At 39.5% G+C, this 13655-nt stretch overlaps 1 protein-coding gene across 1 annotated transcript in view; it reads right to left on the reverse strand.

The window, feature by feature from the left end:
• LOC120514322 (atrial natriuretic peptide receptor 2-like) overlaps positions 1 to 13655 on the reverse strand; it is an 81034-nt gene that overhangs the window by 30120 nt on the left and 37259 nt on the right. The window contains exons 14-15 of the mRNA XM_039734646.1: positions 11290 to 11338; positions 11098 to 11205 (exon numbers count right to left, since the gene is read on the reverse strand). Coding sequence (XP_039590580.1) covers positions 11098 to 11205; positions 11290 to 11338 — 157 coding nt within the window. The remainder of the gene's footprint in view (positions 1 to 11097; positions 11206 to 11289; positions 11339 to 13655) is intronic.

Consider the following 13655-nt stretch of genomic DNA (forward strand, 5'->3'; position numbering starts at 1 on the left):
AAATGGGCATCCTCCAAAACTGTGTATCTGGGCAAAAAGAACCCACCCTCAGCTCTAAAGGAATTAACATTATAGTCTTCCATAAATCTGATGGGAGAAACTGTACATATGATAAAAATGTGCTGAATGCTAAACAGGCTTGACTGGATAATGGGAAAATTAAAGAGATATTGTTGAAAAAATGAAATTACATCTCAGCTACACTTTACCACATGATATGGGAGATATCATAATGCCAAGCAGAATAAGATCCCACAGTTTGACAAGACCAAAATTGAGCTTTTATGTCAGCATTAAGCACTTAATACCGCACATTAACCTAAGAACACCATCCCTGCCATGAAGCATGGCATTGTGATTATGACTGTGTAGGTAAGCTCCTCTGTGTGTGGACAAGGAAGGTGCATAAAAAAAGATGTTAGCAAAGTCCTGAGAAATTTTAGAGGGGAACCTGCTGCAGATTGAGTGAGACAACTATGCAAAATGTCAACAATTCAATGACTTAAAAAACATAAAAAAGTAAATGTCCTAAAATAAGTCATCCCAAAACACACCCTGGGTTCAACCAAGATTAGGTGCAAGAAGATGAAACCTGCAACTCGACAGGCCTTTTCAAACTTGTAATATGCTTAATCTACTGTATACTAATAAAAGGCAAAGCCCTCACAGACTGACTGACTGACTCACTCACTCACTAATTCTCCAACTTCCCGTGTAAGCGGAATGCTGAAATTTGGCAGGCTCATTCCTTACAGCTTACTTACAAAAGTTAGTCAGGTTTCATTTCGAAATTCTACGCGGAACGGTCATAACTGGAACCTAATTTCGTCCATATACTGTATACGGCCATAGCCTGCAGCTTGGTCGCGTGTGAGACGGAGTTGCGTCTTGCATCATCACGCCCCCCACGTAATTGAGTGCCTGCCCATATAAGGTAAATATTCGCGGGTGAAGGACTGTGCTTAGCATATTCATAAGTGCAGCCACTGCGGAAACCCTCCCTCAGCGAAAGTGCGAGAGAAACTTTTAAGTGCCGGATCTGAGCTAAAATTAAATAAAGCCGTGGACATCGCAAGATCGCACAAGATATTCAAGGGATACAATTTTAATCCAATGGTTGTGCTGCTTCCAGACATGTATTTTCGTATTAAAGCATTTAACCAATCACATTTCAGCCATCATTTGTTGCCAGGCAGAGAGGCCTTCACAATTTGTTCTGCAGGCCCTCTAACACAGAATAAATGTCGATTAAACTGTTGCTTCAACCAATCAGATTTTGAGTTGGTGTCAGTAGGGCCCTCTAGCAGGCGTGCGGCAACGTCACCATATTCAGGCCCATTGATTGGATAGAAGCCGATATGAGGAACTCTACGAGGCCACTGAACGCACCACAGGCGCTCCGACCTCAAGATCCTCGCGCGCACTACGGCCAACTCCATGGCCGGATTCTGGACAATATTATTTCCCATACACAGACCAGATTTCAAGACCACGAAAACATGATGTTTGTCACGGTCCTTGACCCCCAGAAGTTTCGGGAATACAAGAAAAATTTCCCGCATGCAGCCTTCTCCAGTTTAACACAAGAGCCAGAGAGCGGTTTTTGATCTGTCTCGGCTAAAAACAAAACTGACTGTAATGCATGCCATGGATGATTTTGCAGGAAAATCTCCCACTGATCTCCTTGACTTCCTTCATCAGAAAAATCTGAATGAGAGCATGGAGCAGCTGTTCACATTGGTATATTTGGCGGTGACCATTCCCGTGTACACTGCTTCTGTCGAGCGGACATTTTCAGCCCTAAAGCGAATTAAAACTTATGCCAGAAATACGACAGGGCAGGTTCAACTTTTAGCATTAGCTTCAATGGCGATAGAAAGGGACTTTTTGATGGAACTGAACTCCATACAACAGAGTAATTGAACTGTTTTTGAGGAAAGAGAGGAGGATGCATTTTGTTTACAAATAATCCAAATTTTTGGGGAGTAAAATGTTGCGATTTTCCTAAATAATATTGCAAGTTTATGAGTTATTATTGATGTTTTTTACGTGTATCGCGGCTGTAGCTGCAGTAGAAAGGAACTTGTTCACCCCTGGTTTGTCTATTCAATAAAGGCATTTATTGTGGCTACAGGAGTTATCTATCTGCGATGCAGTGGCTCTTTATACTGTATATCTGCATATTAAGATGTTTTTTATAGCCATAAATTAGTTTTTGAGGGGCGGGTTGATTCAGACGGAGCACTACTGAAGGCCTAGGTGTGAGATGCACGGTCCGCCACTGGACCAGATGATACGTAAATTTGATGAATTTGATGAACATTACAATCCGAAAATAAACAAAACTGTAGAAAGGTTCAGATTATACTTCTCCCAGTGCGTCTCTCTAAATCCTCCGTGTGGGAACATTATCATAAGGCTTAACAATCTTACTGTTACACCTTCTATGTGCACCGAACCGTCCTTATTACGAAGTCTTCCTTGCTTTACCTCTGGCTGCTTCTTTCCAATCACCTTCCTAGCTCTTTATTTAAACAATTTTCCTTCTCACTTTTCCGCTCCTTCGCCGTCTTCTCCCTTTTCGTTCAAAATACGTGCCTCCTTGCCTTTTTACAGTCAGCTCTCCTTACGTCACACCATGGTATGTTTACCACAAGTTAATAGCGGGAATGCCTGTTGAACATCTTACATTCATAAGTAGTGATTTGCGTAGTGAACACTTCGATGAATGAAACCTGTTATCTTTACAACGGTTGACAAACACGGAATGTAACTTCATAACAACACGTCCTCCAAATACAAAACTGATTGAAAGAAATAATGATAATCAAATCCTTGATGACAGCAACACTCATAAAAGTGACAAAACAATTACATTGACAATCAGGTTATGTTATTTTTAAAATGTTTCCTTTTCTTTTTCATAACTTCTTTAACACACTACTTCCCCGCTGTGAAGCACGTGTATTTTGCTAATCTATACTAATAAAAGGCAAAGCCCTCACTGACCACTAATTCTCCAACTTCCCGTTTAGGTAGAAGGCTGAAATTTGGCAGGCTCATTCCTTACAGCTTACTTACAAAAGTTAAGCAGGTTTCATTTCAAAATTCTACAAGTAACGGTCATAACTGAATTCTACTTACGTACATATATACGTCTATAGCCTGCAGCTTGGTCGCCTTGTGAGGTGGAGTTGCGTCCCCCGTCCCCATGCCTCCCATGTAGGTGGCTGCCTGCCTATATTGCGTCCCCCATCCCCACTCCTCCCACGTAACTGACTGCCTGCCCATATAAGGGCATCCCCATCTTCATTCCCTTCCTTGCTTTGCCACGGGATTCACGTCTTCCTGCTGATAACTGCAGCCTTTTTATTTAATCCACGGTTTCTCCACTGTTTTATTGTTCGTTTATTACGCTTATAGTTATTGAGTAGGTATTTTAGAGTTAGTTTACATTGTTCAGGTACCCATTTCTTTACCGTTCCAACCGTACCCCATTAACATGTCTATCGAGGTGATCACCATCGATCAAAGAACTGTCACTTACCGATTGGTTTCCATGCCCGGAGATGCCGCCTGCCTTTTCCATTCTCTTTGTTACATATTGCACGGCCATATCAGGCTCAATCTTGATATCCGGAGGAACATTGTGTCTTATGTATTGAATGACTGGGACAGGTTCAAGGTGTGGATTGATGACGGTACAGGAGGTACTTATACTACACAGGAGCACTAGAAGAGTGAAATGCTTAAGCCCTTCACCTATGGTTCTGCATATGAGTTGATGGCTGCCGCTGAATTGTTTGGTTGTCGCTTTCAAGTGTACTGAAATGGCCAAATATTTTACACCTTTGGACAACCGCCAATGCCTCTTAAACATCTTAGATTGACAGGTGACGATTTGAGTAGTGGACACTTTGATGTTTATGAATGTTTAAACTCTCAAAAGCTGGATGCGAAGTTATCGATGAAACCGGTTGTATACTTACAATGCTTGACAGATGCCGAATGTCATTTCAACACAAGTCCTGCAAACACTGTCGTAATTGAAACAAACCATGAAACTCAAACCGATTATGACAGCAGCAATCCAAGCTGTGAGAAAACAGTAAAAAGGAGGTGTGTCAGACGTCGTGGTACATTTTCTGATACAGCTAGACGGAAACAACTTCATGACGCTGCCGCCAAATACTCGCAGAAAAATCCACAAGTTAATAGACACGCTGTCGCTAAATACTCACAGGCAAATCCACAACTTAATTGAGACGCTGCCGCTAAATAATCTCAGGCAATTCCACAAGCTCATAAACACGCTGCCGCTAAATATAAGCAAGTAAATCCACAAGTTAATACTGGGAATGCTTGTTAAACATCTTAGATTCACGAGTACTGATTTAGGCAGTGAACACTTCGATGAATGAACCCTGTTATCTTTACAACTGTTGACAAACACGGAATGTAACTTGAACACAACACATCCTCCAAATACGAACCTGATTGAAATAAATAATGATAATCAAATCCTTGATGACAGCAACACTCATAATAGTGACAAAACAATTACATTGACAATCATGTTACGTTATTTTTAAAATGTTTCCTTTTCTTTTTCATAACTTATTTAACACACTACTTCTCCGCTGCAAAGCACGGGTATTTTGCTAGTTATCTTTATAAAAAGTATGTAAAGAAAACCTTCCGTGTCAAGATGTGTAAAGCTGGTAGAGAGTTATCCTCAGAAACTCCCATTTCAATGAGTGAGCACTTATGCAGTTATTCCAATTTTAATTCAATTTATTCTCATTAAGTACACTTCCATTTATATGCAAACACATTAAGGGAGTCATTTCCTGATTTAATGCATAATTAAATTAGATGGTTCTGTAGAATTTTGCACTTTGACATAATATATTTTGCCTGGTTGTTAATGACAAGAAATCCTGAAAGAATACATTAAAACTCTAAACCGTAACAATTTGAAAAAAGTCAGATAAGGAAGAATTCTCGGCCACAAATGACCTTTCAAAAGGCTCTAGCTGCCTGTTAAGCTTGTCTTTCTGAGAGACATGTTCATGGAAGGCCCAGTTCTTTACCACTTTGTATTTAGAACAGTGGCGTGACATTGTGTCCAAGCTGTTGTGTTTGGCTTTATTGTATTGTCTGTTTAATCCAATCTGTCTGTCTCACATAGCAGTGTGATCAATCATGTCTATTTAAAGGAACCAAAATATTAGAGAAACACAAACAAGCTGTAGCTCTTGCCAGAGATGTGACATGTTTGTCTATATCCTCTCTCCAGTCTGGAAGTCACAGATCCAGAAGGACTTTACTAGGAGATGACTGTCCAGAGTCAAATTCTGTATATTTAGCAGATCTCCAGACTGCACCTCAGAATCTCCAACAGGATGGAAGACAATCCACTCCTCTCTTTCATCAGTGCAGTAGTCCCAGCCAGCACAGCACTTGCATACGCTGAAACTCCTCAGCGACCTTTCAATAAATTAAGTTTTTCCCCATTTGCGAACAAAACTTCTGCTCTGTGACATAATGCATATTGGCCCTCACACACTTGTCACTTTTTTGTATAGGACATTTGTTTTTGTTCCTTGTAATAATCTGTTTTACTTATGATTACCAAACCCTTTTAAATAGCATGGCGAGTATTCAGGTTTTAGCCTGTTAGACTTGGAGCTGCAATCATTAGTTATTTACAACTAAAACCTGAAGCACATTACACCATTTCTAGTTGAAGAGTAAGTCAAATTAATGACTACAGTTGATGGATCTCATCATTTTGAGATTACAAATTGCTAGGAATCATGGGAGATGATGAATTATGTAACTCCAGGATGACTTTGCAGCACAGTTTCAAATTTCCAGCATTTTTCAGGGTCACCACATTCTGACTGCCAATTGACACTGATGACGGTATGAATGCTTTCCAGGTATGGTGAAAGTCCAATTGCAATCTCAGCTCTTTTTTGCCTTTTTCTATCCTATCACAGTGTGACAAACAATGGACATCAATCACAAAAGGGTCTCATTCTGTTTGTGTAGTTGAAAACACCTGCTTTCCCCTTTTTCCTTGCTTTCTCATTGGTTTCATTGTATTTCTGACTACGCACACACTAGTTTTCAGTTCTCACAATATATGAGACCACCCCGATGACTTCAGACAAAACTAAAATCTTTATGTCAGGTGAGTCACGGACCAGTCTGACTGAGTGGCTGGGAATGTCAAGCTACACCAGTAACAGTCATGGTGGTGATCTGCCACAGCCTGCAGTTTAGTAAGATTATGAAAATGAAGGTCATGGTAAAGTCATGTAGTGTGACAGGAGCTTTACACAACTGGCCCGACTCAACCAGCAATAAATGGTGCAGACTTTTTCTGGCCAACATTCAGTTGCTCGATAACACACTAAATGATATTACAGGACGACTGGGTTCATGGAGAAGCATTAGAAATGGCTGTGTTCCTGTTTCTTGAAAATTTGTTTGATTCCTAAGACTTCAGGCTAGATGGTCATTCTATCAGTGACATTTAGTGGATTGAGTCATCAGGTAAAATGAATAAAGCTGCACATCCTCTCTCTGCCAAGCAGACACTGAGGACTTTCAGCAGAAGTGTGTTCAGAAACACTAACAATACGTCTGCATGAGGCCTCAGTATGACTGTGACTGACAAGTGAGAACATTTTTTTCTTTTTTAATTTTCTTCCTTTTTAATTATCCTGGAGTGTGTTCAGACTTTATTGTGTCTGTCTAGCTATCTACTGTATCTAATTAAAGAAATTCTGTAAAAAGCCAAATTTCCTCCTGGGAACAAGAGTAACGTTCTGTCTAAAAGCCAAGGTGGTAATGTGTGTTTTATGTTAAACAACATGTGGTGCTTGCTTGATCTAGAATAATTATCAAGTGCCATTCTCTTTACTCTTCAAGAGAGTTTACCAATGGAAAAAATGAAATACTCACTTAGAGGATCTGTGCAAAACTTGTTTTAAACCTGGCAGGATCTAATTAATAACATTTTAGAATAAGCATGTAAATTGATGAAGCAGATTCTCTTCCCCTTTTTTATTCTATTTATTTACTAACTTATCTTTTCTACTAAAGTTTGTCTGTTGGCCTAGCTCTCTATCTCATGGATGGGGGTTGACTAGACTTGAACCTAGTTTTGTAAAATTTGACTTGCTTGTATGGACTGTTGTTTGATGTTAATAAATTCAATAAAATGTTAAAAAAAAAGTTTTCCAATGCTTTTCTGATTGCTCTCTACATCCCCCTACACGGTATATCGACACCTGCATTGTGGCGTATAAATGGTTAAATCCTGTGGGTTCATTTCTTGCTGCCAGGAGTTGAATGATGCAGACTTAAGGAATGGTGATTCGGAATATGAGTCCTATCACTCTTGGTTATTGTGATATTCTGATAAAAGACACCTACTGCCTACGGTGCGACCCTAAGACACTCCAATTACCTCTCAGCTTGAATATTTTTACAATTGGGGTATGGAGGATGCCATATATCACACACTTCATGCAATGCTGGCATACCTGGATAACAAAATCCACTATAGCCTGTAGCTCATGCCATACAGATTGGCACTGTCACTAACTCCACATGTTAATGTGTTTAAATGGTAAATGGCCTGTATTTGATATAGCGCCTAACTAGAGTTCAAGAACCCCCCTAGGCGCTTTACAACACAACAGTCATTCACCCATTCACACACACATTCATACGCTGGTGATGATAAGCTACTATGTAGCCACAGCTGCCCTGGGGCACACTGACAGAAGTGAGGCTGCCGAACACTGGCGCCAACAATCATCCCAACCACCACCAGCTGGCAAGGTAGGTTAAGTGTCTTGCCCAAGGACATTCCGGCATTCTCATGCCGGAAGCCAGGATCGAACCTGCGACCCTCCGATTGCTGGACAACCCGCTCTACCGACTGAGCTACTGCTGCACTAGTCACCTGCTTGGTCAACTCTGACTAGGTTGTCAATCTAACCTCCAACTCCATCATCAGATTTACTGATGACACCAATTTGTAGGCCTGGTCACTAAAAATGATAAGATGTCTAACAAAGAACAGAATTGTTTTGCTAACAACAAACAGAATTGCTTTGCTAACAACACCTATAATGACAGTAAAACCAAGGAAGAGCCCATAGAGTTTAGGAAGAAGGAGGAGGCAGAGCATAGTCTCATCTGCAATGGAGGGGATGCCATCACCTTTAAATATCTTGAAGTCCCCATCACTGACAACCTGAAGTGTGTACAACACAACTTGAATATTATCAAGAAGGCTTACCGACGCCTTTATTTCCTCACAGGCCGTAAGTCTAATAGAGCCATTTATTCTGACAGCTGCATGAGTATTTTTTGTACATATCGGCTCATGTCATGTTGAACGTGTGATATTGTATTCACTGAGTTTATAGTCGTTGTCTGACGTTAGCATTGTATTAGTGTTGCTAGCCTAAAGGAGATCTAGGCAAGTAAGATTTTAATTGTACTGCATAGTGCTAGGGTGTTGTACCGTGTTAGCCATTACGGATGTAATGAGAAGTAAACTAAAATGACTCCAAATGACAATGACGTAATATTGCCTGAAGAAGGGGCATTGCATATTATATTCTTTTAGTTTAAGGTGTCATTTTGCTTGACTTCTCATTGTACTGCATACAATGGTAATAAATCAGAACTTAAGACATAATAATTTAGTAAAGATACGCTGTAATTCTGAGCCATCCATATAAAAAATGAATGAGCAATAAGAAAAATGGATTTCTTGGTATCAGTTATAATAATAGGACTTTAACCAGCAAAGGGCAGTTTCTATTAAGCAAACAAAACAGCACTTGTTTGCCTTTTTCATTAATCACAATTCTGTTGCTACAATTCACTAGATTACTCTGTCTGAGCAAACCTTTTGTTCATTTCCTTGAACCAACAGTTAAGTAAGCCTTATTTGTCAACATTCTGCATTTGTTGTTCTCCTGCCTACAAAATCAGTGTCTCGATGAAGCCTTAAAGAGATTCTGCATCTCCCCGTTTCTTTGGTATAAAATTTAATTCAGAGCACAAAAATAGATTAGTGTTCCCCTACAATGTATGCAGAATGCTGTTGTGTGAATTATAAACCGTAAAGTGGACGTTTATATTGGCCTCATATTCACCAGTTTTAAGTCTTACCTTAAACAGAGTGGCTGAATCCTTCTACCATCCATTTTTTGGGGTGGTCAGGGGTAAAGAGATGCACAGTCACACACATCTCTCTACCCCTGGCCAATTCAGAGTTTCTAATCAGTCAATCTGTATATTTATAGGCTGGGCGAAAATCTGAGCTCCTGAAGAAATACAGACTAATCTAGGTAGAACATGCAAACTCCTCAAAGAAGCTAACAAAGAACCAAACTGGAGTGCAGACATCATGAGATAGCGACTCCACCTGTCTCAGTACCATGACTGCCTGACTGTAGGTGTCACATTTCTTTACAGCATTAGACGAAATGAGATAACTTGTGGAATAAAACCACATTCATTACAGGTATAAAACGATTTGAGTGCATCACTGAGTGAAAATTAAGCCAAAACAATCTACTGTAAAGGGGAGACCTCATGTCATTTAGCAGTCCAGACTATTTCAGCTATTTAAAAAAGATGGAAGTCCATTAAAAAGATTACAATGCGTTCTTACTGTTCTTTTCTAAAACACTCAGTGTTAATGACTAGAAAATATGGAGTACATGTCAAGCTTTTAAGATCTATTTAATAGGAAGTCATCTGTAAAAGACTTATCAGAACAAAAGCTTCCACATTAATGTAAATACCCAGTCAGTCAGAGCACACTACTTAACCTTTATTTCAAAAGGCAGTCAGTCATAAATTGCTACTTCAGCGTTTATGAAGGTGGTCAGTCATAACATGCTACTGCAGCATTTAAATGAGTAGGTGGTCAGTTGTAACCCAAAGGTTTACATCTGTTTTATTTTGACTAAGAGAAAATTTACTGAAATATTGATAGCTGTTTCTCCTGCCAAAGCTCAAATTCATTTTGAACTCCTCAACCCTTTTGCGGACTTTTGCAAACCTCATGTTCGAAATCTTGCAATTATTTTTGATAGTAACCTCTCTGTTGAGAAACAGATCAATTCTGTGGTCAAGAGTTGCTTTTTCCTGCTTCATCTTCTGGCCAAGGTTAAGTTCTTTTTGTTTACCTCCTGAGAAAGCTTTTCTCGTCTTGATTACTGAAGCCCGTTGTATTCTGGGATTAGCAAATCCCTGATATGCAGGATGCAATTGGTTCAGAATGCTGCTGCCCCAGGGCAAGAAAGTTCAATTCTGCCTCTCCAATTTTAGCCTCTTTACACTGTCTGCCTGTTTGCTCCAGAATTGACTTTAAAATTTTGCTGCTGGTTTTTAACTCAATACATGGGTTATTAATCCAAATTGTGTGTTTTACACCAGCCATCCAGAGAGCTTAGATCTACCGGTCAGTTGTCTCTTGTTGTCCCTCATACTAAATGCAAAACTAAGGGGGACAGGGTGTTTGCAGCTGCTGCACCACGTCTGTGGAATTCTTTACCTCATTACTATTAAGGGGTCACCCTCAATTGAACTGTTTAAAACGAGACTAAAGACGCATGTCTATTCAGCTTTCTGTGGCTGTCAGTGATATTGATGGTTCCTTCCTCATAGTCTTTTGTTTGTTCTCACTTTACTGCTGGTTTGTATTGGGTTTTACTATTATATTCTATTTATTTTATTGTCTATTTTATTGTAAAACATTTTGGCTACAGCATTACTGATGTTGTTTAAATATGCTCTATAATTAAATTGACAATTGGTAAGTCATAAAATGCTACCTCAACATTTATGTCAATATGAGATCAGTTGCAACATGCCACCCAATCATTTATGTCAATAGCATGCTATGCCAACATTTATATCCAAAGGCAATCAGTCAGAACACGCCAGATCAACGTCTATGCCAGGAGGAGGTCAGCTGTAACATTCATATTTAAGTTATATATCACCTTGAAAGAACACCCTCTGCCCCTTCTAACAACTACAACTACATACCTCACAATAATCGGCCTCATTTGGACAGTAATTGTCAGTTTTTGCAAGTTTGAAATCAGGCAGTGGAGGTCGCCACGTAATATCTGTTTTTACAGGATCAACGTCTCCCTAGAAGATGCAAGACATGTTAAATTCAAGCTAGCATTTTGGAGTGAAGAAGAAGTCTCATTTAATGTCAATATTCAAGCTTACCGATACAAGGTCAGAACGTGTTGCAATTTCCACCAGAATGATAGAAAAGCTGAAACAAAAAATGAAAAATTTAAATTATGGTGGTGGTCAAGACAGGACAGTAAGCACGTTACTCAGGCAATAACATGGACAGTAAGTCATTTCTTTATAGGTTTAGTGGGTTTCCCTCAATGGTTAAAATTTGTGCAGTTGAGTTTAACACAGTTTAAGCATCGGTCAATTGTTAGTAGGGTAGAGCCAAGCAATAGTGCTTTTCAACAAAGGAGAAAGTCATACTGAAGTTGCAGATGAGCCAGACAGAGTTATTAATTATAACAGAAAAGTAATGCATTCATTTTGAGATTGTGCTTTAGGTAAAAATCCCACAGCCTCTGATAGGGCATTTCCTCAGTTTTTCAATTTCAGAGCCAGATTTAGACCCACAACACACTAATTCATTTGCACAGTTTGCTCACTTTCTGATATGACCAAGTCGATGAACTTTTGAACAGTCAGCCTATAGAAGACGTAGTTATGCTAAACTACCTAAGGCAGTTAATCAGTCACTCCCAAATTTATATCGTGCCCTTCACAGATGCATTACAAAGCAAATCAAGAATATAACTAAAAATATCAGAACAGTTTGCTCACTTCTTGCAGTATATGTAACTGGACTTGTGTACAACTCTCACTGATAATTTCTTCTTTGCCTGTGCTCTGTTGTTTGCTGTTGATTCAAGTTGGGACCATTTGATCTGATCCAGACTATACCTGCTCCCTTTTTCTTTTTTTGGCTGACCTGTGTAGCTTCCTTACTTGGCCAGCAGTTAATTCTTATGTAATAAGAATTTCACAAAGGCTTTGTGTGTGTTGTGTAGCCATGAGTGACTAATAGATTCACCTTATCAAGTCCTTCAGGCCTCCATTGTAAAGTGTAGCCTCTCACCTAACTCACTAGACTATGTACCTAAATAAGAGGACTGGCAGATGTGTTTTTTCATTTTGAAGTAGTTTTCAATGCCCATGCACATCTGGAGGTATCAGTAAAGGTAAGGTAAGATGGAGCAAACAAGCACAGTGAAGATAACAACCAGGTGTGGGGAGCCATGCATTTCCAGAGGCCCAGCTTTAAAGTAAACCCATCTAGCCAAGGTTTGGGGCAGACACCTGAGCCTTCATTTCATTCCGTACATTGAGAATTCAGAGCTTTTGTTCAAACAGGGTTGGAGTCATCATCGTTCATACATACCTCAACTTTCTTGTCTATTGCTGAGCTACACTTTCTCACAAAATAATATTAATTATGCCTGTGGCCTAGTGGCTATGCCGGCTCATTCTCCTCCTCTGGCACACTTTGCCACCAGAGCACATAACCTTTATGTTCACCAATTATAAATAACATAAAGAAGCTATTTCTTTTTAATTTGTATTAGTAAAGAAGAAGATAGAGTTTAATTAGAATAGTACTACATAAAAGAGATTTGTGTTTAGAATAAATAAGGTTACCCATGCTTTCATTTCCTCATGTTAATGTGGATTGAAATCTGATCTTTTTAAAACTAAAAAAGTAGCTTTCATGTTTACAAAAAAATGATATGCTTGAAATATTAAAAGTCAGTTATTCAGCTCAGTGTTGCAGGAAGCTGGAGCCTAACTCAGCAGCACTGGGCGCATGGTGGAAACCAGCTATGCAGGGGGAACCAGTCCACTTCTAGGCACAGTTTCACATAAACTACACAGCGTCAGATATAGTGGTGCCAGCTCACTAAACATGATATGAAATGATACTTTTTAAGATTTAGACAAATTCATGTCTCTAACACTTTCCTAGTAAACATTTTAATTTACAAAAATATCTACAGGTCAGTTACACACCACCTTCAACGGAATAACATAGGCCACTTAAAGCTTCAGTGCAGTGGATACAGTTATTAAACGAAAAGTCATCTTATGTACTCTGGCGCCTAGATGCTTCATGTAAACTATTAGTCATGGGCATGTCTGTTAAAAAAATTACTCAGATAAAGTAAAGCAAATAGATTGGAGAAAGTCAGAGTCCAGAGGTTTATTCACCGGAAAACATGAAGGCGGCTTTGGTTGGGCTAAGAGTGGGAAGGCAATGTCCATGCCCGATCTGCCATCAAACAGACACTGCTGTGGTCAGGATGGCTGTTATGAAAATCAAAAGCTGTCCCAGGTCCTGTAGCCAGCTGCTGGCAGATGTGACCCTAAACAACTTGGGAATCTGAGCTCCTTCTTTAGCGTCTTCCTAGCAGCACTACAGACTTTGTTACTCCATCCTTTATTCAACTTGTCAAACGCAATTAGTCATTGGGGGTGAGTTTTACCTGCCACTTTATATTCTATGAAGGGGAAAAACAACCAAA

The sequence above is a fragment of the Polypterus senegalus genome, chromosome 14, assembly GCF_016835505.1.
Source record: "Polypterus senegalus isolate Bchr_013 chromosome 14, ASM1683550v1, whole genome shotgun sequence".
Lineage (NCBI taxonomy): Eukaryota > Metazoa > Chordata > Cladistia > Polypteriformes > Polypteridae > Polypterus > Polypterus senegalus.